The 25,697-nt window shown below is 40.4% G+C and overlaps 1 protein-coding gene across 1 annotated transcript in view; it reads left to right on the forward strand.

Moving 5' to 3' along the window:
• Nucleotides 1-25,697, forward strand: part of MYRFL (myelin regulatory factor like) — a 116,222-nt gene that overhangs the window by 56,828 nt on the left and 33,697 nt on the right. The window contains exons 8-13 of the mRNA XM_073021308.1: nucleotides 1,196-1,272; nucleotides 2,822-2,932; nucleotides 4,600-4,690; nucleotides 11,077-11,277; nucleotides 17,406-17,514; nucleotides 18,242-18,351. Of these exons, the coding sequence (XP_072877409.1) occupies nucleotides 1,196-1,272; nucleotides 2,822-2,932; nucleotides 4,600-4,690; nucleotides 11,077-11,277; nucleotides 17,406-17,514; nucleotides 18,242-18,351 (699 nt within the window). The remainder of the gene's footprint in view (nucleotides 1-1,195; nucleotides 1,273-2,821; nucleotides 2,933-4,599; nucleotides 4,691-11,076; nucleotides 11,278-17,405; nucleotides 17,515-18,241; nucleotides 18,352-25,697) is intronic.

Raw genomic sequence — 25,697 nt, forward strand, 5'->3', positions numbered from 1 at the left:
TATTTTATTCTGATAGCTAACCTGGGCTTAGGCACTAAGGTTTGGCTACTGCATGCATAACTGTTCTTGTACCAAACTGAGCTCTTAAAAACAAAACAAAACAAAAATACATAAAAACATCAAACAAACAAGCAACAAAAAGACATTCATTTTATGAATATGAATGTAATAGTAGTTCATTGTGAAAATTTTGGAACATAATAGAAAAGTATGAAAAAGAGATAAAATTCATTTGTATTTGGGATCCACCATTTGGTAGCCTATTTTTTTTCTCATTTTTTCTGTTATTGAAATTAATCTCATATTGCTAGTGCTATATTGTGAACATCACATTGTATGATATTATTAAGGACCCCATAAAAATATTGTTCACAAAGATGATATAGTTTTCCATTGTATGGATGCATCGTATTAATTCCTTTATTATTATTAGTTTTGTTTATTTTCCATTTTTTATTGTTAATAAAACTTCAGTGAACATCCATGTAAACCCACCTTTGCATAAGGATATGTTCCAGAAGGGGAATTTACACATGAAAGATACAAATATTATTAAAACTTTTGATACAGGCCACCAATTGCTTTCTAGAAAGGTTTGTTACAATGTGAATATTGTAACAAACAGTTGTATATTACAGGGCTGGTCTCACAAGTCCTTTCCAATATCACAGAACAAGAAGAGTTGGTAGCAGATGCTGAATAAATGCTAATTCCTGTGTCTTATTTATTATTTTGTACATCATTGTTTTTTCATAGTAGAATGTAAGCTCCCCAAGGACAGGATATTTTGTTAATTGTGTTCAGTTCTTATCTCTAATGCCTAAAGCAGTTCCTGGTACATAGTGGGTGCTCCATAAGTACTTCTAGAATGAATGAGTAAATAAGAAGCTGCCTTACCCCTGATGTTTAGTCATCTTCTAGCCTCCTCTGTATTCACTGCCTACCTGAAATACTCTGCTGTCTTGTGTTCTCGTTGTTTAATTTCACAGGTATTTATTTCTTTCCTCATCAACAGAACACTGTGTTAAGGTAGGGACTCCTGTCTTATGTGTCTTTTCAGTGACTTGTTCCTCCTGCCCAGTGCCTAGGATGATGCCTTGAAAAACTTTTTAAGTAGTCGAACATTCTTTGCGAATTAACATTTTTATAAATTAATTAATGAAATAATTAATTTACTTTTTGTTGTTTCATACAGGTAGAAGCCACCAATCAAATAATTGCTATTGAACAGTCCCAAGCAGATAGGAGCAAAAAGATTTTCAATCCTGTTAAGTAAGAATTTATTTTCTGAATTCCTTTGTGAATATTTTGTGAATAAACATCTAATTTATTTGTTTTATATATATATAATTTTATTTATTATCTAATTTATTTTGCTTACTTAAAATGAAACCTACCACAGCATCCAAATTAATAATGTTAATGTAGGTTTTTGTTTTGTTTTGTTTTTGTTTTTTTTGAGAAAGAATTTTGCTCTTGATGCCCAGGCTGGAGTGCAGTGGCACACTCTGGGCTCACTGCAACCTCCGCCTCCTGGGTTCAAGTGATTCTCCTGCCTCAGCCTCCGGAGTAGCTGGGATTACAGGCATGAGCCACCACGCCCGGCCAATTTTTTGCATCTTTAGTAGAGGTGGGGTTTCACCACGTTGGTCAGGTTGGTCTCGAATTCCTGAACTCAGGTGATCTGCCTGGCTCAGCCTCCCAAACTGCTGGGATTACAGGTGTGAGCCACAGCGCCCCTACCATTAATATAGTATTAATGTTAACATTATGCATATATGTTTATCAACAAAAATAGAGTTGTACTATGCATTGAAACTGTTGCAAACGTTCTTTATAAAACGATCAATTTTTAAACCACTGTTATTTTTATGTCGTTTATTGCTAAAAACTTTGCTAACAACCTTAGTAAGAACTTTAGTTCCTTGAGATAAATCATGGCTAGATCTTTCTTTTAATTTTTCATTTAAATCAGCATGACGTTGATTGAATTAATTTCAAGATTGTATGTCCATGCTGTACTTAGAAGTCATTTTTTCTTATTCTTTAAAGCCATGTTAATAGTTTGCGGAATGGATTCCAATATAGAAAGCATATATAGCTGGTAGTATGCAAAGCAAAATGGCAGTCCAAGCTAGAGTCCTCTCTGTAGGATGACTTAGAGTGAGTGGGATTTGCTTTTTGACTGGTTTGGCTGGGATACAGTGGAGACATCTCAGGGTTTTGACCCTGAGTCAACCCCCTTTGGACTGAGAAGAAGATGGTTTCGTGGCCCAGACAGTCCAGAAGCCACTTGTACAAACACAGCACTAAATGTGTGTGGTGCGTCTGGTTCTCCCTTGCCTGGGCAGGGTGTATGTGGCCTTCCTTTGGAGGAAGCTGCCTCCCACTGCTAGGCTAGGAGAGGCAAATACGTGAAGGGCGTGCAAAGGCATTCATGCGAGACCTAAATTGCTTCAGTCAAGAGGTGAATGCTGTCACAACAGTGGCAGCGGCACAAATGAAAGATTTTCTTTCCCCATTGTGGAGGTAAAAGGAACCATGCTGGGTATATGGAGCATACGGCCCTTCTGAGTTGGAAACTCCAGGCTTGAGCTTTTGCTGACTGAGCATTTCTTACCCTTCAAGATATTCCACGGCCTTCCTGGCAGCTATTCCTGACCATGCTGTGGATAGCAGTTAATAATTGGTGACTAGAATAAACTGTTCTCCCAGTGTGGTGAGAACTGGGAACCAAGCATAGTTGAGAGTCTGAAAGTGGATAAGATATAATCAGAGATTTGGTGTTCTCTTATAGTCTGTTGGTTTTTTGCTGTTTTAGAATTGACCTACTGGCTGACCAGGTCACCAAAGTAACGCTGGGACGATTACACTTCAGTGAAACCACAGCAAATAATATGAGAAAAAAGGGAAAACCAAATCCAGACCAGAGGTACTGATGCCACTGTGCTCATGGCAGTGTGGCTGGGTACTTTATCTGTCCAGGAAGTGCCCTCCTGGGGCCCCTCTGATCCTCCTGGTGCTACCAGCCAACACACGGGGCCTCTAAGCCACTTTCCTCCCTTCCCTGACTCTCAGTTTATTAACATTTCTCCTTTACCTGTGGACATCTTTCTTCTCCCACACCCATACCCTGCAATGCCCACCTTCCTGCCCTGCCCTATCTCTGCCTGGCTCAATTCCCTCCATGGTTTTCTAGAGTGACCACGTTTATGTCTCATTGCCACCCAAAGATTGAGGACTGACTGCATTTCTCAACCAGTGTGCTGGTCTCTAGTCCTGAAGTTCTGCTATGACCTTTTTGATTAAAAAAGAAAATAACTTGTTTTCATGATTTAAACCTGTGGTTTTCAAAGTGTGATTCCAGGACTAGCAGAGATGGACACTTGTTAAAATGTGAGTTCTCGGGCCTTACTGAAGAATCAAAAACTCTGAATCAAAAACTCTGGGGATGGAGCTCAGCAATTTGTAGTTTAACAAACCCTCCAGGTGACACTGATAATGCTCAAGTTTGAGAACTGTTGGTTTTAGAACATAGGTTTTGGAGCTGGATAGAATTGAATTTGACTATTTTATACTGGCATTTACTAGGTGAGTGACCTTGGGCATATAACTTAACCTCTCTGAGACTCATATTCCTGTTCTGTAAAATAGAGACAATAACAATATTTTACTCCAATAAAGTTGTTTTGGGGATCTAAATAGACTAATGTAGGTAAACTGCTTAGCCTGGTACATGACACACTGAGCTCTTGATAGTAGCTAATACTAATAATGATAACGGTACTCTTACTGATTTACTTTAGATGCAGAGGGAAACTCTTGTTCTCTAGGAGAACAGGAGTCTTACAGAAGAAGCTGGTGAAGTTTTTTCATGCAGTTCTTAGGGCAAAAGTTTCTTTGAAGAAGGTAGTTTTAATTTTGACTTTTAAGAAGTGGTCTAGTCTTAAAACTGTCTCATCAGTGGTACATATGAAGAGGTAATTGAAATAACAGTGATGAAAATTGCCTTGGAAGCAACTGAAAGGGAGGTCTCAGTCTTTGGCTAAAGTCAAGCCCTGAGGTTGTTGAAGGCATAGGATACATGGCCAAGAGCAGGCTGAACTGGGAAGGATCCAATGTGGTGAGGCAGACCCTAGGAGTCAGCCTCCATTAAGGCCCAGGCCATGTGGCTTCTGTGGCTCTGAACAAAGAGACTTTTAAGGTGGCTTCCTGTTGTATTTGTGAGCCATGCTGTGCTGAGGGCCCAGGACTGCAGCGTGGAGAGGCCTGTGCTGAATCAGCACAGATAGGCTGACCCCAGACCCCTCCTGGGACATCTCCCCAGGGTGGCTTGCTTTCCTGCTCTTTTGGGGCCTGTAAAACAGCTCACAAATACCACCAACTGGGCAAAGAGCTGACCCAGAACAATAGCAAGGGAATCAACTACTCTCTTGTTTCACTGCAGGACGACTTAGAACAGAAGGGAAAAGGCAGTCTTTAAATAGGCAAACTCTTCTCGATAAGTTCACTGTTGATCAACTGTTGGGTGGTATTTGATTGTACGAATTGTGTCTCCATTCCTGATGTGTTGGCGTTGGTCTGCTGTCTCTGAATTAGATACTTCATGTTGGTGGTTGGACTGTATGCTGCTAACCAAGACCAGTTCTATCTGTTGTCTGCCCACATCTCCGAAAGGATCATTGTAAGGGTAAGCTCAGTTCTCTCTGACTTTTCTGGATCCCACATGCTTTCCTCCCATGTAGGCGGAATTTGAATTTTCAGTGGTGTGCTAGAATATACTATTTCGATGATAATGATAGTAATAGCAGAAACTATTATTTTAGTTTTCACACAGTGGTTCACAACCGGGGCAGTTTTGTTCTCCAAGGGTCACTTGGCAATGTCTGGAGACATTTTTGGTTGTCACAGCTGGCATCTAGTGGGTAGTGACCAAAGATTCTGCTCAGTACCTTACAATGCACGGGACAACCTCCACGACAAAAAATTATAGCTCCCAAAATGTCAGTGGTGTTGCGGTTGAGAAACTCTGGTTTTTACTCTATGTTCTAGGCACTGAGCTAAACAATTTACATATGACATCATTTTACCTTGTTATGCTTTCACATTACATTATTTATACCCAGAGCAACTGAGGCTTAAGAGGCTAAGTAACTAATCCATGATCTCACGGATTGTAAATAATGGAGCCTGGATCTCTCTGACCCTAAAGCCCACAGGGTGGGGAAAGTGGTAGGAAAGCATTCCAGGCCAAAAGTGATTGGTGGTACAGGGCATCTGGGCCACTGTCTAGCACATAGGAGTGGCTGGCTCAGCACATTTTGCTGAATGAATGATTGGTCACAGCTCTGCAGGGGAGTCTTGGCAGCCACAAAACATAAAGCTGTTGGCAGCTGCAGCTGCAGCTGTGTGAGTTCAGGCTGGCCACCACTGAAAATACCAGAGGCATGAAGTAACAGGTAGCCACAGGCCTGGCAGCCCTGGGAGGGGCTGCGTTGTTATGGACCTTTGAAGTGGTACAGGGAGGTCATGCAAACTCCACTAGAGAACAGTGTTCACTGTGGGCCTGCCCATGTATGTGGCTTTAACCTGAGGCCCTGAGGAAGAGAAGAAGATCTGCCCGTTTGGGGAAATGGCATCTCTCCTTGCCCATGTCGAACTGTTTTGAAACAAAGGGCCTCTGTAATTCCTTTTGTCAATTAAAATTAATAAGCCTCTTATTAGTGGAAATCCTTTAACTATGTCTCAATGTTGTAATGGAGATGAAGTAATGATAGAAATGAGGTAAAACACTTATGTGTTCAGCAATCCCAGGGTTGGGGAAGGACATGCACACCCCAGGCTGCATTTTTGTGGGGTCTGACGTAACCTGCAGCAAATGAGGATCCTCTGGGGCAGAGGCAGGTGGGGCCCTCTCCTTGCATCAGAAGCTAATCACAGAGGTGGCTGTCCATTCCCTCTGCAGGGGCCAGGGCCATCTTTGACATCTTATTTGATGTAATCTGGAATTGCCTTGCTGTGCTAACAAATCTGATTTAAAGTAAAGTCTGGAAACCTAGGTTGCATATTGTTTCTCTTAGGAAGGAATAGAGACAGATAATGCCATTCTTTTCAGAGTTAGCAGAGATTAGATATCATGACAGTACTCTCTGGAGCTGTATAACACATGCTTGAGACAGATAGTCTGCTAGTTACCTGCATACTTGGAATAATTTACCTAGTGACAAGGTTTCTCCATTTGCTGTTGACAGCTCCTGCAAAGCTATACGCAGCTGCCGTGCGAGTCCACACAACAGCAATATGAGAGGGAGGGAGCTCCACTCTCTAGCATTCTGTTGACCAAAAACTCTCTGTTACTTGGCACCTCCTCAAATCCAAAGAACAATGATAATGAGATCATAATGATGACTTTGAGAAGTTGAAATTTCCATAATTCATATTTGGTATGAATACCAAAAATATTAAATTTACTCAGCACAGTTTGGATGTCATGCTATCCACTAAATTTTTATTTTAAAAAATGATTGTATTCCAAATCTGATAGTTTTCTCCCAGACACAATTTTGGTTAAAGAGAATACCGTATTCTACAAGCGTGCTGGATAACACAGAAGTTACCTTAACAGCGAGAAGAAAAGGATTACTAACATCAACCGTTCATCCCCCCACTAGAAATATCTTATTGATAGTATTTCATTCAAACTGTAAAACACAGAAGTGAAAATGAATGCAGACTTTTTGGTTTATCTAATTGTTTAAGAAATGGCATTATTGTTTGAATTAGTGAGTTTTAGAAATGTCCACAGAATACATTTTCTGCCACCTGAGATTTTAGAGGGGCCTATACAGGTGCATACAAATGGGTCAGGCAAAGGGCAGACCAGCCAACATTCTACAAAAGAGCCAGATGTGGCCTCTTAGGCCATGGCCTGGTTCTGTTAGTTTGAGCTCCAGAATGAAGAAAGGGAAGAAAAATTTGACAAAGACATTATAAGCTCTGACCACATTAAATGGAGAAATGAAAACTGCATTTAAGCAAATCCAGACTTGTTCTGTGGCCTAAGACCACTCATCCTAATGGCAGAGATTGACATTTTACTATTTGGTAAGGGTGATTGTACGAGGGTTAGATCTAGGTGAGTTCCAGGCCGCCAGGAAGGATCCAGGAGACCAAGCTTGTCAGAATTCTGCTTGGAGAGAGAATGGTGGGCAGGACCCAGTAATTGTTCTTCTGGGTTGCCAATCAAAACAGCTTTAGCAGTATATTGTGGTCCTGTAGTATAAATTGACCAATTTAATGAAAATTAAGGCTTACTCCAAAGAACAGATTTATTTGCTGAGTCTTTGTTTCTGGGAGCATTCCCCAGAGGAGTTCCTTCAGATTCCCCTTGTTAATGACTGGGCTCTTCTCTCTCAGCCCCACTTTCCTTCTAAAATACTTAATTAAACTTGGTTTGGAGTGCAGTGTTGCAAGCAGGAGGGATGATTACTTTTGTCTGCCTTTCAAAGACACTCTAGGGTTTCCTCATTTTGAAAACCAATAAATTATTCCAGTTTCTTTTCCAGAAGAATAGAAATGGGCATGTCCCCAAGAATTCTTCCTCTACTGCTCTGCAAATCACAGTGCGTGATGTGGGAAACCAAACCTAGGATTGGGAAAGATGATCTAGTAATGCATATGTGCACACATGCACACACACACACACACAAACGCAGACACACGCATTCCTCTTTTGGAGTTCGGATGAATTTTTATTTACTCAAAGAAAACAGTTTATGGATTAATGCCTGTTTTGAACTCAACAGATCTTTCTGTCAACTACAGAAGGGCAACTTATGACCAGGAGTACATGGCATAAAGAAGTAGTTCTCAAGCTTGTATTATGAATAAGAATTCCCAGAGAGCTTGTAAGAACACAGATACCTGTGTTTTTGATTCAGGTCAGGGATGCCTGAGAATATGCATTTCTAACAGGCTTCCAGGAGATGCTGACATTGCTAGCCTGCAGACCATGCTTTGAGCAGCACCAGCAGAGTATTTCTAGGTCCTTTTTCTGTAACTCTTTCAAAAGGCGCAAAAATGGGCTTCCTAAGAGCTGCCTTCCTCAGGTCAAGCTCTTCTATTGGTTCTTTGGCTGCTGCTTTCGAATCCCAAATGATGATAAAACAAATCCCAGCTTTTCATTTCCAGCTCAGCACAGGCCTCAAATTGCAGCTGATGCTGTTTTCTATTCGAATAACCTGCAGGGGGCGCCATTTACATTGTATTTTTTTAATGAAAGGCGTCCCCCGGAATTGTGCAACTCTGCAGGTGCGTTGCTGAGGAGAGCAGATGAAGCGATTATAGGTTAAATAGCTGCTGCTGTGCCCAGGAGAGTGTGTCGAGAATAACTTTGAGGCGTTTCATCCTCGTTTTTGCAAACTGTTCATGCACACATGATTTCACTTAATCCCACAATAATCCTGTGAGGTGGGTAAAGGAGACATGATTCTTTATTCATCAGAGGAGGACACAGTACAGAAGGATTCAGTGACTGCCCCAAGGTCACACAGCTAGTTTGTGTTATAACATAGACTAGGATGCTTGGGTCTCTTCCCTAAATAAGAGAATATGAGACAAACGATAAAAGTATTTTAGAAATTTTAATGAATTTGTTTTGGTGTTTGATATCCATCAGCCACTATTGGGTCACATGTGAATACAAACTCATAATTCCAGAAAGAGGTAGTATACTGTGCTTGCTTTAACACATGAAGGTTGTGGATTCCAGAGAAGGGAAATAAGTTCACAAATCTTTTGAGAACATATCCCATTACTGATGAGGAATTCTTCCTAGAGCTATATATTTAGAATGTTGTGAATCTGTGGCCCTTTCCAAAATAATGTGAACATATTTTAGGGATTTGAGTTTTCATCTGATGAAAGCTAAGTGAGAATATTGCAATTGTTCCAAAAAATTAAATCTACTTATATCTGCTGTTCCAGTATCAAGTTACCAACAAGATAATAACTATCCCAAAGCTCATTACAAAAAAATTCATCACTGTCTTATTTTGTTTCTTTGAAGTGGCTCATTATGTTCAAAAATAGAGAAAAATACATCACCGTCTTATGTGGTGTACCTTTGGATTTAGTTGATTGGTTGCTGTAAAAGGATTTGAGTCAAAGCCAATTTGCCATTCACAACCAAGGGGCTCTAGGGACCTTGCAGAAAAGCTCTTTGTTCAAGTAAATTTACACAAATAATGTTCAAAGTTTTTACTTTATATTCTTCCCCCACTCCCCACTACCCCCTCCCACCCCATTACTTTACATTACATTGTTTCACTGCTTTTTCTTTTTGAGACAGAGTCTCCCTTTGTCCCCTAGGCTGGAGTGCAGTGGCGTGATCTCAGCTCACTGCAACCCCCACCTCCTGAGTTAAAGTGATTCTCCTGACTCAGCCTCCCAAGTAGCTGGGACTACAGGAATATGCCACCACACATTGCTAATTTTTGTATTTTTAATAGAGATGGGGCTTCACCATGTTGGCCAGGCTGGTCTTGAACTCCTGACCTCAAGTGATCCACACACCTCAGCCTCCGAAAGTGGTGGGATTACAGGTGTGAGCAACCACACACCTGGCCTCTTTCACTGCTTTTGTCTATCAAGTATCAATGATTGAGTCTTCCAAGCAGCTCAGGGTTCAGACACTTAGGATTGAATTAGGAAATTGAAGACATCAAAAAGTTCATTAAACCCAAACTAAGAAATAAACTTTGTGGTTTCTTTTGATTATTTTAAAAATTGTAACAAATGCATATGGCAAAACACTCAAATAATACCAAGATAGTATATAGTGAAAGGCGAATCTTCCTCCTACCACTGTTTCTCCATCTCCCAGGCTCCATCCTTGAGGAAACCATTGTTATTGGTTTCCTGAGTAGTCTTCAGAGAAAAATCTACGCATATTCAGGTGCTGAGCTTGCAATGTATCATATACCACCAGAAAGGTAAAAAGTCAAGTATTAGTACTGACTTTTTAGATAATCAGGATTGCAACTGTTTGTCTAAAGTTGTGACAACCTGCCTCAATCATAAAAATACATTGTAATTTTAAAGACAATTTAATTTTGTTGTGAGGATTTTGAGGTATTTAGAGATGCTTACATTAAAATATTTGGGAATAAATTCAGTGGCTACAGGGAAGCAGGGAGGAAGGAATGCAGTGCAGTGGAACATTCTTTGACAAATAATTTTATTTAAGAGTAAAATCTGCAGAACTTTATCTAGTCCAATGGTTTCACTTGGATTTTCTTTGAAGATTGCCAGGACTACTTCTAAGCAATGCCATGAAATAGGCAAATCATTATTTAATAATCAGAGGACTTGTAGTTCCAGCTCCAGAACTTATTAGCTTTGTGGCTTTGGGCAATTTATTTATCTTTTCAGAGTGTCAGTATCAATAAAATGAGTACAATAGTACATATCTCATATAATTGCACTGTGAATTATCGCACAACAAATGTAGCTGTTATTATTCTTCCTTAGTATCGTCTGTGCTTAGGGAATAGTTGATGTATATTAAATATATTTGTATTATAATTTGCTTGTCACTTGTGTATGAAATCACAAATATAAAAGCATTCTGAAACTATAATAGGGCTAGCTAAATGCAAGGTATTTTTATTTATCTGATTTAGTACATCTGTAATATTTTCTGATGTAATGTTCTGATTTTAAATCATGATGATGATGACTATTCCTGAAAAGATAGCCATTTTAAATTTTCTTCTTTATCATCCACCTAGTATAACTGATCACATTCTTAATTCCAGATAGATGCAATAGAGATTGGATGTTTCAAATCAGGGTATACAGAGCTCCTGCTAGTGGGGAGGCAGAGTGGTTAGGGAAACCTCCCTGGCTCTTCTGGGCCCCAGAGTTAGTCGGATATGTCAGAATGTCCCACTCAATACAGGATTCTCTTGTGAAAGACTTAGATAATATTCACTTTGCCTTTGCTCTTAACACTAACATGATCATCTATTCCTGCTACTGTAACTTTAATTGTAATATATTTATGTATTTTTCCAGGCCTCTAACCCTGGGCAATTTGAAAATGACAGTGATGCATTGTGGCAGCGAGGACAAGTTCCAGAATCTGTTGTCTGTCACGGTCGAGTGGGAATCAACACAGATGCGCCGGACGAAGCCCTGGTTGTCTGTGGCAACATGAAAGTGATGGGGACCATCATGCATCCCTCTGACAGCCGGGCAAAGCAGAATATCCAGGAGGTGAGCACAGAGTCAGGCCCTGGGCCCCTCCTCTGACACCCCAGTCAGGTGTGCTGGGTGCTCCTGGCCTCTGACACACCTTGTACCACACATCTTTACATGTCACCCACTGGTGTGAGATGAACACAATGCTTAAAAATGATGACTGAGCTGCTGGGCATCTCTGCTGAAATTGTAAAGCAGTTCCTCCCTGAGAGAATGAATTTACCTGACAGGAGCAGTGGGCAAGGACAGCATGTCATTGGCTTCACAGGCAGCAATTCTCAGTTATTTTCCACAGGCCATTGACCTTCCTCCCACACTTTGTCAGCTTCCAGAGTTTGCCTTTCCTTTCCGTCTCTCCACTCATCTTCCAAGCACTGTCTCAGTCCAGTTGTTCCTATTTCTCTTGGATGTCTCCAGCCTCTTCCTTCTAGAGTCCCTGGCACCAACCCTACTGGCCATTATCTTCCCCAGTTCCTTTCTCTAGGAACTCTTGAGAAGCTCCTCCTCCTCATCCCTTACTTGGTCAGTTCATCGCCAAGAGTTCCGAGTGAAGACCTTTTCCCTCTGTGGAGAGGCAGTTACCCAGAGGTAACTGCAAGTCAGGCCTAGACATCAGGAGATGGCTCCTCCGCTTTGGGCTCTCCCCAGCTATGTGACCTTGGATAAAATGCTTAATCTCCCTGTACTCAGTGTCTTCAGCTGTAAGATGAAAATGGTGCCTGCCTGCCTGACACCCTTGGCTCTTTTTTATTTTTTAACCAGTTGAACTGGATTGTCTTGGAAAGCTACAACTGCTATGTAGACCATAAGGATAAGGATTAAGGTTCCAATCCGTTAGCCAGCTACTAACAAAGGTTCCAATCCGTTAGCCAGCTACTAACACCTCATTGCAACTTTTCTGCCATTTAATTATTTCCCATTCATTGCTTCTACCACTTCCCCATCATCTCACTCATACTACTTCTCTTGACAGCATTTGCGAAGCTGTGTTTTAAAAGTTCCTTTTCTCTCCTTTCCTTATTCCTTTTTAGCTAGTAGAAGTCCTAATCTGTTCACCATTAGCCCCTCTTCCAGACTGCATTCCTTTCTCAGTGCAAATCTGCACTGGTTTTCCTAAACCAGCCAAGGAATGTCCTCCTTTGCTTAGAGGATTCCAAAGAATGGTTGTAATCATAGACTTTTATACTGATTGTGTAGCTGCGGTTCATATTAGAAGAGCTGTGACCTACTAGCCAGATGGGAACGCAGAGCTAGAGTTCTTACATACATTTGCAGATATTGGTCCTAGATATTGCACCTTTGAACTTTAGAGAGAGATCATCTGTCTGCATTTCAGGTCACACCAACTCAAATTTATCCTTGCAATTGGCTATACAATTCACTACCAAGTCTTATTAAAATGTATATTGAATATAACAAGCGAGAAAAGTCCTGTACAACCCTTCCTGCTACCACCAGGCTTAACACAGAACTTCGTTTACCAAAAGTCTTCAAATATTGCTTCTTGGTTTGAAGAAAATATATTGTCTTAAAATAACAAGCTTCCGGAGAACTTCTCACATCCCTTCTAAAAAGCCTCCTCTGTATAAATAAAATGTCACTTCAATCCAGGCTCTTAAGTGTGAAATTTCTGTATCCCCTTCCTGCTCATGGCAGCATGATAGAATAAAGAAAATCCTGGTCCATGGTTAGAAGACTAAAAGTTTAGTCCTGACTCTGGTAACCACTAGCCCAGGAACTTTGGCCCAGAGACAATCTGTGGCTCTGTTTTGTTGTCCGTGAACAGGAAATGCTCATATTCTTTTTACCTAGGTTAAGAGATTTTTCTAAACTCATATATGTAAGATAATTTTTAGCTAGACAAGTCTAAGCAAATAGAAATTATTTTCTATTTATACAAAATAAAAATTACATGTGATTTATTTATTAAATGATTTCATATTAGCAGATTTGTTTTAATAGATCTATGCACATTTTTGAGATATATAGTCTTAGAAATCTTGTCTGTCCCAATTCACTATTTACTACAGAGATGAGGGAGATGATGGTAATGTTGGTGATGCTGATGACAGGTGTGTGAATTTCATCTTCACCTCTTCCTGACTTAGTTTTTGCAACAAAGAGAGCCTTTTTTTCAAATACTCTGGGGATCTGACACGTGGTCAATTTGATGGCATGCATAGGACTGGAAGCAATTTCTTATTCTTTAATGGTGCATTCTAACCACAGTTGGCTTCTGAATGGATGAGCTGCTACAAAATGTAGTGGTCAAATATGTTGCCTAATACTACAATTGGGGAAAATGGATATAGGCTGCTGCTTTGCCCTGTGTGTTTCCTCACTCAGGAAACACAGATTGCTTTGTGGATATTAAGCACATGATTGTCTACAAAGTCCTGGTTGGGGAGATCTCTGATGCTCACAGGACACAGATCCAAGACATGGAGAAGATGACGCAGATACGACTGAAACCTCTGCAACTGAGGTCCTGGGCAGAGCAGCAGCTTAACTTGCCCAGCCAATGGCATCATGTCTACTGATGCGACTGCAGACTGTGGAAGGACATGTAGCTCTGACAGTAGAAACTGAGCAGAACTAGGGGTGAAAGGACATGCTGAACACTAAAGGCACGTGAAGAACCTCAATGTCAATGCCCAAAAACATGAGGAAGTTGAGAGTTGAATGCATCAGTCAAATTCTGTGGTGAAGGTTGAAAAAAGGTAGCAAGATATTTAAAAATTCAAGCCAGAAAAGGAATTCATTAAGATGAAATGCTCAAAGGCTGTTTTGATTTTCTCCTAACCACACCACCCGTGTGCTAGTGGAAGACAAAAGTAGACATGAAAAAAGCTCAAGAAAGTCAAACATGCAAAGTCTCCCTCAGGGCCAGGAGCCAAATGCAGAAGTTCCTCTGCTCTGGGTGAGCAGGTGTCATTTAAGCTGCTCCTAGTTCAGACTGCAGCTGGGCTGTGGGCCATCACCCGATGACAGATAGCCTTCCCTGAACAAACTGAGTCCCATGGACTGGAAGGTGTTCTCTATGATACAATTCTTGAACTAATGATATATTATAGAAACCTTGGGTGTGAGGCAGCATGATGCTGATGGCTATTTGCATTCATGGTCAAAACTTTCCAAAACTTCTGTGGGCAAGTTCAAAGCAGATGCCCAAATTCAGTTTTCAGTTTCTTACTCAACAGGCATTGAAGAGCAAGGCACAGCAGTAAGTGCTGGCCTGGGTAGGGTTCCTGGGGAGGATTCAAAGAAGGCACACCCTTTGCCTCAAGTGTTTTCCCTAGGCCAAGTGTACACAGAGGGATCATGCAATACAGGCTGCTGTTTATATTTGGCTTTGGGAAATCTACAAGTCCAGAAATTAGAAGAGCATTTTGTTTGAGGAACATTGTCATATAAAATGTTTAGATCTCCAAGTAACCCTCAAAATTTTTCTTGGTTGAAAATCTGTCTAGAGGATGGTAGTAGTACCAGAGAACCTAACACTATGTCTAGCAATATGTCTTAGGGAAAATGCATTCAAGGATCCAGTTTAGAAACCAGGGACCATTTCCCTCTCTGTAGCCTGGACAGCCTGCATGAGGACACTTTCTCCTCTGCTTTTCATCTGTTGCAAAGGAACCAACACTGCCTCTGCTTCCTTCTTTATTGGGGGCCCTGCGGGTGGGGCAGGAACAAAGGGGAAAATAGGAAGTGGGCATAGGACTCCCAGGGGCCTATGGCTGAGGAACTGGGTAGGGCCTAGGCAGTGCAAGGCCAGTCCAGGCTGGCTCCTGATTGACCCTGTCTCTTCAATTCTCTTCATGTCAGGGATTGTCTTACCACTTCAATACTTTCATTCTTTTATTCCTTTTTTTTCTATCAAAAATTTTAGGTGCCCATTACATGTCCGACACTTTGCTCGGTACTGTGCAGGTCCTGAGATAAATAAAACTCAGGAATGAAACTTTTACTAAAATTTAAGCTCCAAATAAGAAACACTCATTGAATCTCTGGTGCTTAGGACAGCATCTGGCGCATAGTATCTACTCAATAAATATTTGTTGACTGAGTGAAGGCGCTCACAGTGATAGATACATGCACAGGGCTGTATGGGATTGGGACTATTCCTTCCAAGTATGACCTGCAATGCCCCCCCCGCTCTGGCCTTAACCATTCCAGTCCAGTAATGCCAAATTCTGCCTTGGATGCACAGATGTCATTCAGGGTATTTGCTGTCTCGGGCCTTGGTTCATGGTGTTCCCTCTGGCTAGCATTCCTGTCTTAGTCTCATCCTTCCCCCTCCCTTCCTACCTTACATCTTTCCCTAACGCTTAAGGTTATTAATGTATTTAACAATTATTAGTTGAGCACCTACAACATGCAAGGAATTGTACTAGAAACTGGTGATATGGTGATGAACCATGACCTTAAATATGTCCTCACCCTCACGGGGTATATGTGATGTAGCAGAAGACAAAGAATGAGGTTGACACAATTAGTTGTCTTGTAATTGTGACTCCTGCTACGAAGGAGAACTGGTGCTATGAGCACATAAAGCAGAGGAACTTTGCCTGGACTTGGAGGTCAAGAGATCCTTCTCTGAGGAGCAATGCTTGCCCTGGTGAAGAAGAAGGTAGGGGAATGGGAAGGAAGAGCTTTTGAGTCTGAACAGTATGAACAAAGTCTGGGAAGTGAAAGGAGCAGAGTTTGTCTGAGGAACTGGAATAAGCCAAGATATCGGATGGGCTTCATCATCTCTAGGGAGCCTTCCTTTACACTTCCCCGAGAAGATTTTCAACACCTCCTCAGAGCTGAAACGATTCTCTGTGCATAATTCCATCCTTGTACTGTGTTTCTCACACTGTAATATAATCACATATGATTATGTATGTATCTATCAGGTGGGTCTTCCTGTCTAGACCACAAAATTTAAAAGGCATTTTTTTTAAGTTCAGGGGTAGAAGTGCAGGTTTGTTACATAGGTAAACTTGTGTCATGGGGGTCTGTTGTACAGGTTGTTTCATCACCCAGGTATTAAGCCTAGTACCCATCAGTTGTTTTTCCTGATCCTCTCCCTCCTCCTACCCTCCAACCTCCACCCTCCACCTTCAAAAGGCTCCAGTGTGTGTTGCCCCCCTCTATGTGTCCAGGTGTTCTCATCATTTAGCTCTCAGTTATAAGTGAGAACATGCAGTATTTGGTGTTCTGTTCCTGTGTTGGTTTGCTAAGGTTAATGGCCTCCAGCTCAAGGCAATTACTTTTTAAGTCCCAACACTTAGTAGTGCATGATATGTTGAAGGTGATTGGTAAATATTAGTCGAATAAAACAAAGAATGAATGATGGCAGTAAACTCAGAATTATACTCTGGAATAACTTCCTAAAGTAAAGCTAATCCATTTAGCCAATTAAGCACCAAGTCACCGTCTTTCACAACCAGCCCAGCTAGTGAAGGGCCTGAGAATCCTAAACGATGGTGGAAGGGCTCTGCTGCCACCTCAGGGAGTGTGTCAAGGGAGGAGCTGAGGCCCATGACAGTGGTTTTCTTAAAACAACAACAACAAAAAGCGTTTTTGGTTCCTCTATCACATGGATGAATGCCCAGGCAGTTTATTTTTAATTGCCAAGACACCACAGGTTTCACAATTCTATTATGTTCCAAAAGAAAATTTAGGGTACTCACACAGGGCTGCCAACTTTTTACTTGTCAGATAAAGACATTAAAAAAAAAAAAAAGATTCTGCTATTACTATCAATTCATTTACAAAATCTCTCAATTTAAAGAGGTATCCTTTGGATCAAACACATTTAGCTTTAGGGCAAGTTCACTGTACTGTCTTGATTGTTCTCATTTTGCTAGGACCCCATAGTGACAGTTGGGACAGCCTTTAACGATGTGAGAGCAGTGATTGCAGGTAGAGGATGCCCTGCTGGCCGGGTGGTGTGGGGGAGGGTGTTCTGGGGAAGGTGGGTGGCTGGGTCCTGAAGGGCCAGCAGTTGGGTAATCCTGACTTGCAATCCACTTGAAGAAATTATCTCCAGCAAAATGTCCAAAAGCAATTCGGTAATGTCTCTGGGTCACTCTGGGCATTAATTTGAATAGCAAATATCTATGTGAGTAAAATCTGCTCTTCTTTAATTAAATTAGGTTGACACAAATGAACAGCTGAAAAGAATAGCCCAAATGAGAATTGTTGAATATGACTACAAACCTGAATTTGCATCTGCAATGGGAATAAACACTGCCCATCAAACAGGTACACACACAAATTCCCCTTTTCATTTTGTATTGCCAACTATTAAAATTTTAATTTTTTCTTTATTTTGAGGTTATGTGCTATGGCATTTGACAACACTATGTTGATCTAACTTGTTCTCTGGGAAACTCATAGTCACTAGAACAGGAAAGCTTAAAGAATTTCTGTGTCATTTTTATTGAACACCCCCACTCCTCCACCCCAAGGCACTGGTGGAGTAGGTTGACTATATAGTTTCTTTGCACTGAAGTCCTCTTGCTCATGGGCTGAGGGTTCAGGGACAGGTGGCAGCTCAACCTATGTGAGGAACGGCATTTGACAGTTGGGAGATGGAGGGAGAAGGTGGCAGGGTAAGCGGATGTAGGTAAGAGAAGGGGTAAGCAAAGTGATGTTTATACTCCAATCTTAAAGAAGGAAGGAATATTTTAGGGGCAAAGGCTTCCTATAGGAAAAGACAGGAAATCAAGCTAACGCCCCACCTTTACTTCTATGGACAGGAATTTTAAGGCACTTACTTCCCCCTTTCCAATATTTGGCCCAGAGTCTCAAAAAACAAACAAACAAACAAAAACACTCCCACTTTTAATCCTACAGTGGTTCTTGGCTCAAAATTCCTTCTTTGCTGAAAATTCATTGTGGATCAAAGCAAAAGCTTAGTGAGTTAGTGAGGATTTTCTCCAGAAAAGTCTTTCTTTGAAGATTAAACCTGTGGAGTGTTTGTATATAGGAATGATTGCCCAGGAGGTGCAAGAAATCCTGCCCAGAGCCGTAAGAGAAGTTGGTGATGTCACCTGCAAAAACGGAGAGACCTTGGAGAACTTCCTCATGGTGGATAAGGTAATCATTGAAAAGATATCAGCTGCTATAAGCTATCAGTCTAGGGATAAACCCCCTTCTGTGATAGAACAATGGGCTGAAACATCCAACTAGGAAGTGGGACATTAAAATAATTCTTCACTGAGCTGTGGAGTGAGTAGGTATCAACTATCTTATAACTGATACTCAATTTGATCATGATCACCAAAAAGAAGTTCCATACGACAAAAAGAAAAATGCATGTGCAATAGTAAGAATTCCAGTTTAGCAGGTCTTATTGTTGGAGAAAAACTGGCACTAGGAAAGTCCACTAAGCATGAATGCATTTTAAACAAGAGCCAAACATCACAATAAATACTGACAAAAAGTTTTAATTAGCCTTCATCTTTTAAAATGGTAATAAACTTATGAAAAATGCATCATGTTTTATGTAATGCAACTTAAATTATAATTACACAATGTGTTTCTTCTTAGAATGACTAAAGAGTAAGTGAAGTGTTGAAATTTTTGAGCTTAGTGTTTTTTAATAAAACTGTGTTTGACTTTTACAGTATAATCATAAAGTGGGCCATTTTTACAAAGATATTCATGGGCCTGATCATTTTTTCCCAAGGGCCTCTCTTAATTCTTTGATATTCAAATCATTCTCTTTTGAAGGAATGCCATCATGCCTGTAGATTAGCTCCTCTTCATTTGGTAATGGGTCTAAATCTGCCAGTTTCTTGCTTGTGGATGCTGTGTGTATGATTTGAGGAGTTCCCTAATACCACGTCTATTGATTCTGTGAAATCCTGCATTTTTGCAAGGTTTGCAAATGCACTCTGTTGCTGGTTTGTTTTATATTGCATTATTACATTTGATGCTGAGAGGAAAGACCAATGGATGTAAGGGTTTTGTAGTCATGGGGAGAGATGCTTGAGTGGAGACTAATTTATAATTTGTCAGTTAATGGAGGTAATGCTCCCTGAACTCCAAAGTGTACATGCATCACTGGGAATCTTATTAAAATGTAGATTCTGATTCTGCAAGAACGGGGTGAGGCCAGAGATCCTGTAGTTCCAACCAGCCTCCAGGTGCTGCCAATCTTGCCAACCTTGCTGGTCAGAAGCCACGTTTGGAGCAGCAAAGCAGAGGATGCCTTTTCATGTTAGGCGCTGCCACCATCTTCCACCTACCAGCCCCTGTACCACAAACACTTAGATGACGTGGTCTGGGAGGCCTGTTCAGCCTAGGGCTTCATGAGCAGAGTGGCAGAAGTTGACTTACTGCCTCCTGCTTCCCAAGAACATATCTTTGCTGGAAGCGATTCTTCAGTCTCTCTCCCACACCTAGGCTATCATTTCACTTGAGAGGTATATCATGAAACATTTATTTATATATTTATTTCCCAGGTTTTTTTTATTGTGGTAAAATACACGAAATATAACATGTATTATCTTAACCATATTTAAGCATACAGGTCATTGATGTTTGATACGATCATCATGTAGTATAACCATCACCACCATCCATCTCCAGAACTCTTTTTCATTTTGTAAAACACAAACTCTGTACCTGTAAAACAGTAACTCCCCATTATTCACTTTCCCTAGCCCCTGGCAACCACAATTCTATTGTTTGTTTCCATGATTCTGACTACATATAAACAGAATCATAGAGCATTTCTTTCTTTTTTTGTGGCTAGCGTATTTCATTCAAGTTAATGTCCTCGAGGTTCATCTATGTTGCAGAGTGTATCAAAATTTCCTTTCTTTATAAGACTGAGTAATTTTCAGCTTTATTCACATTTTGTGTATCCATTCATACATTGATGAACTCTTGGATTGCTTCCATGTTTTAGGTATTGTGAATAATGCTGCTATGATTGTAAGTATTCAGATGTCTCTTCGAGATTCTGTTTTCAGTTTGGGGGGAATATTTACTCAGAAGTGGAACTGCTGGATCATATGGCAATTCTATTTTTAAAATTTTGAGGAACCACCATACTGTTTCCCACATGACAATATCATTTTACATTCCCACCAACAGTTCCCAAAGATTCCAATTTGACCAAGTCCTCACCAATGCTTGTAATTTTCTTTTTTTTCTTTTTTCAAACAGTTGCCATCCAAATGGGTGTGAGGTGATATCTCATTCTAGTTTTGATTTACATTTCCCTAATGATGAGTGATACTGAGCATCTTTTCATGTGCTTATTTTTCATGTGTATATCTTCTTTGGGAAAATGTCTATTCAAGTCCTTTGCCCATTTTTGAATTGGATTATTTACTGTTGTTAGGTTTTAGGAATTCTCTATATATTCTGGATGTTAATCCCTTATGAGATATACAATTTGCAAATATTTTCTCCCATTTTGTGGGTTGTCTTTTCACTTTCTTGATAGTGTCTTTATGTGCAAAAGTTTTAAATTTTAATGATATCCAATTTACCTATTTTCCCTTTTGTTGCCTATGCCAATGGTGTTCTATCCAGGAAATCATTGCCAAATCCAATATTGTAAAGATTGTGCCCTTTGTTTTCTTTTAAGAGTTTTATAATTTTAGGTTTCACATTCATGTTTTTTATCCATTTTGAGTTAATATTTGTGTTAGGTAAGAGGCCAGCTTCATCCTTTTGTATATGGATGTCCAGTTTTCCCGGCACCATTTGTTGAAAAGACTGTCCTTTTCACATTGAATGGTCTTGGCATCCTTGTCAAAAATCATTTAACCATATATATGAGGGTTTATTTCTGTGCTGTTTATTATGTTCCATTGGTCTGTATGTCTGTCTTTATGCCAGTACCACACTGTTTTGATTACTCTAACTCTGTAGTAAGTTTTGAAATCAGGAAGTATGAATCATACAGCTTTGTTCTTATTTTTTGGGATTTCCTTGTCTATTTTCAGGTTCTCTTAAGATATCATGTGAATTTTAGAATGGGTCTTTATATTTCTGCAAAAGACAATTTTGGGATTTTGATAGGGATTGCATGAATTTGTAGATCACTTTGGGTAGTGTTAACATTGTAACAATATTAAGTCTTCTAATCCCTGAACATGGGATATATTTCTATTTATTTATGCTTTCTTTCATTTCTTTCAGCAGTGTTTTGTAGTTTTTATTGTACAAATCTTTTACCATGTTGGTTAGTTAATTCACAAGAGTCTTATTCTTTTCAATATGATTGTAAATGGAATTTTTTCCCTAGTTTTCTTTTCAGATTGCTCATTGTTATTGTATAGAAATGCAGCTAATTTTTGTGTGTTGACTTTGTATCCTGCTACTTTGCTGAGAAATTTATTTTTAATAATAAAATACTGAAGTCTTCCAATAAATTACTTAAAAAATAAAATAGGGCCAATTTAGAGGTCCTTTTTTTGAAGTAAATTATTAGAAAACCTAAGTATTTTATTATTAAAATAAAATTAACGCTTGTTTTCATAAACTTTCTGTCATGAAAGGAAAGGAGTATAAGCACAGCTATTAGTCCCGGGGTACCGCCTTGGGATCATGTCACCAGGCTGCCACGGTGGGGGCTTATGGAGTTACCCTCCGGAAGCAGCTATATAACTTCTGGATGTGGTCCTCCACTAGAACACTCAAAAAGAAGTATTCCTGAGTGGCAATGTGTAGGTAATGTCTTCCTGTGGCAGCCAAATAATTAGTTCTCTCCTTTGTTTCCAGTATTTTCCCATTCCCTAGTTGAGCTGATTGGGAATAGTTGAGACAGAATTTTCTCTTTCTATCAGGAGTTCCAAGGTCCATCCTCCTTCTTCTAGGAGAGTCTACAACCTAAGCTCATTCCTAGGAAGGCAAACTCAGAGGTCTGGAGCGGTAGAGGGTAGCATTCCTGTTCCAGGAAGTCAGGCTCATTCATATGTCACCTGAGGAGAAAACCATGCCAAGGCAGCACTCAGTTTATAAATTGGTAAAACACACAGGAGTCCAGGATGGAAATGTTGTGATTCTCTTAAAAACAGGACCCTGGAGTGATGCAATCTGTGGAGACGTCACTAAGGCCACGCTCACTTACAGAATCTGTAACACCACAAGCAAGTGAACATCTCCCCACTGATGATGCAGGAGAAGCCCCACAGTGTGCTTTGCCTCACTTCTGAGGATAGACTTTGCTAGTTTAACACTCAACACAGTGGGCTATCCCTCCCTACCTTATAAAACACAGAACATCTCCTTTTTCTTTCTTATTAAGAATACAGGTAAAGTGGCTCCTCTTGTCCCATGTTCTTTGTTAATTGTAAAACAAGCAGGATGTACAGCGAGCTTCTTGCTTTCCTGGACTTCTACCTATTCATGTGGGCAGTGTGGCTTTGGTTGCCACCTACAGGGCTGCTTGTTTTAAGGAATTTTGCCAGAATGTCCTGGGCTTCATGTGCTGTAATAAGTGCAGGAGGTCAGATAAAGGTGCAGCCTCTCCATTCTTCACTCCATTTCTGTCCCACCACCTGATCTTTTTTTGTAAAGAAATTTTCACTGAAGTTCAAATGCAAATTAGAAACATTTATGAAAATGTTGAAATATTGCTCTCCATGATTGCAATGTCACTTCTGCAGGTACCTCACAACTTGATGCCAAAACAGGAAAAAGAATGGCTTGATCTTTATAGACTGTCTATGCAAGCAACCAAAGTGGGTGATCTTTGTCAAAGTTGGTACAAGCAGCTTTCTTTCTCCCTTCCCAGGAGAGATGACCTTACAAGACAAACTACTTATCTGGGGTAATTTGCCTGTTCTCATAAATTCCCCGTAGTGTCCCTGTGCCCCAGTGAAGGCCCAGTGGCAGGAGGTGGAGTGAGAGGGATTGGGAGTGACACTGAAAGCAGGGGGACCTGTAGGCTGTAGACACCTGGACTAACCCTGTGTTAGACCGGTGGCAGCTTGGCCTTTTTTGCTTGTTCATTGTTCTCTTTATTTGGCAACTTTATTTGTTTCTGTGATTCTTTAGGGGCAGGTGATCACATTTTTTGGGCATTATTATTAGATGTGCTTGGTGTAAGAGAAACATACCCAGTAAATATAAGTACTGCCTTAAAGTCATTCACAACTGAACCTGTTTAAAGATGAGGTGTGTCTTATGAATAATTATTCCTTGGACAATTCATGTTGTTGTTGTTTTTAAATTTAAGATTGCATGCTGTATACCACCCTACTGTGGCTTAGAATGTAGGTACTTTTTACTCATTGATTCTATTTTTTTAAATCATAATGTAGCAGGAATTGTCTATTTGAATGATGCAATGATAAGTAGCCTTTAGTTCCTGTCTCTAAGTAGCTTATTGTCTAAGAGGGGGATGATAAGACAGGTACACAAGTAATAAAGCTCTAAGTTATAATGTAAGAAATACTGTGGGATGCATAAATAAAGCACTACATCAGCTCAGAGGAAGGAGAGAAGAAAGCTGGAGACAGGGCAGAGGTTCACAGATGGAAAAGAAGGGGGAAGCCTTGAGAGGCAAGCAAAGGAAGACATGATGGACCTTGGGGACTGAAAGTGTGGCCAAAGGAGGATGGATGGCCTCTCAAACCTTTCTTTTTCTTGTCCAAGATATGCAGTTAAACACTCAGTCCTATTTTTCTTCCTTTGGCAATATCTTCGTATATGAGTTCTCTTCTTTATTTTCTTTATTCTTTCCATGTTTCTCCCACACTATTATAATGATCTCCTAACTGACCTGCTAGCCACCAGTAGAATTATATTCCTTGAAAACAAAGCAAAACAAATCTCTGATCATACAATCTCCCTTTCCCACTGGCCCTTTATTGGCTACAGACTGTCATAACCCCTCCACAATCTGGATGGAGTCTTCTCTTTCTAATTCGTTTCCTAATGCTCCCATAACCCCTTAATCCCATGATGCTTTCAGTGCAGCCAGACTAAATGACCTTCTCACCTCTTCTCAAATAAGCTGGGCCCTTTCAGAATATGATATGTTTGTGTCCTTACCTTGGAAGGCTTTGCTACTGCTCAACACTTTGCACTGAAAACTCCTACATATTCCTTCAAAGCCTGGCATTTCCCTGTACTGCCTAGCTTTCATCTCTCTCCAGTAACTTCCACTGCTCACCTTTCCCGGACGCAGGTACCTTTTGTTTGCCAGCCCCTCCCTCTCTCTGTTCCTCAAACCTGCCAAGTATGTTTCTGCCTCAGATCTGTTCTTTTGAGTGGTTCTCAGCCCTAAAGACTCTTCAGATGATCTCATCATTTGGACCTTAATGCTGAGGTCTTCCTTAACCACCCCATCTAAAATAGTCCCTGCATCACTTGGTTTCATTTTGTTTCTAAGTCAGGGCCACTGTGAGAAAGTGTAGTGCCTTTGCTCTAATTTAAAAAGGTGCCTCCTGTGGCTGCTGCCGACCCTATCCATCCCGTTGGTTGGGCCTCTGTGCTGTAAACAAACTGTAAACTTGTTCAGGGCAGCCTGGTGGGTATTTGCCCCTAACTGAAATCATCTTTATTCACAAACCTTTTTTTTTTTTTTTTTTTTTTGGCCAGTCTCTCCTATTAGTTGTATGAGAGCAGAAATTTATGCTTTTTTAAAACTATCCAACACTTTATTGTGGCTTTTACCCCAGAACTTCAAGTGCTGTAGGAATTCAACAAATATTGGTAACATGAATTTATGAATTCTCTGATGCCGTGGTTGATCCTGTTTCTGTAGTGCCGTAGGCCTCTGCATATACATCTTCTCGAATATTTATCACATTGTACTGCCATTCTCATTCCATTATCTTTCTCCTTCACTAGACTGTGAGACTCCTGAAGTCAGAGAATCTACCTCATCAATGCTGTGTTGATTAATACAGTATCGGATACATTGTGGATACCCCTGATAAAAATTCATGTATATTAATGCCTGAGTTTTTAAATCTCCATGAAAGGAAGAGAAGTGGTTTTATTAACTTAAGGAAATCTGAAGAAGAAGTGATTTTCTGAGGAAAAGATAGGGTCAGTTTTGGCTTTGAGATGTCAACTGGACATTCAGATGGAAAAAAAAAAGTCCGGAAGGAGACCGTGAGTGTAGAACTTGGGAGGGCAGTTAGGGTAGAGAGGAAGCTGCAGTCATGGATGAAGATATTAAATAAGAAGGGAAAGCTTATGGGTATAGGTCACAAGTTGCAAGCCTGTGGCCAGGTCTGGGTTGCAGACATTTTTCCCCCATAGTGTTTTAAAACATATCAGATTTGTTCCCTACATTTAAAAATTAGGAGATCTTCATAAAAATATCAGATTTATGACTTCTTTGAAATATCAGAAGGGCTGGGCACTTGGGCTAGGAAGTGGCTCCTCCAGTGAGGCTTCATGTGCCTTCACATCACTGCTACCTGTTACCTTCTTGGCCCTATGGGCTTTCGAGTTTATATGGAATG

The sequence above is a fragment of the Chlorocebus sabaeus genome, chromosome 11, assembly GCF_047675955.1.
Source record: "Chlorocebus sabaeus isolate Y175 chromosome 11, mChlSab1.0.hap1, whole genome shotgun sequence".
NCBI classification, from domain to species: Eukaryota; Metazoa; Chordata; class Mammalia; order Primates; family Cercopithecidae; genus Chlorocebus; species Chlorocebus sabaeus.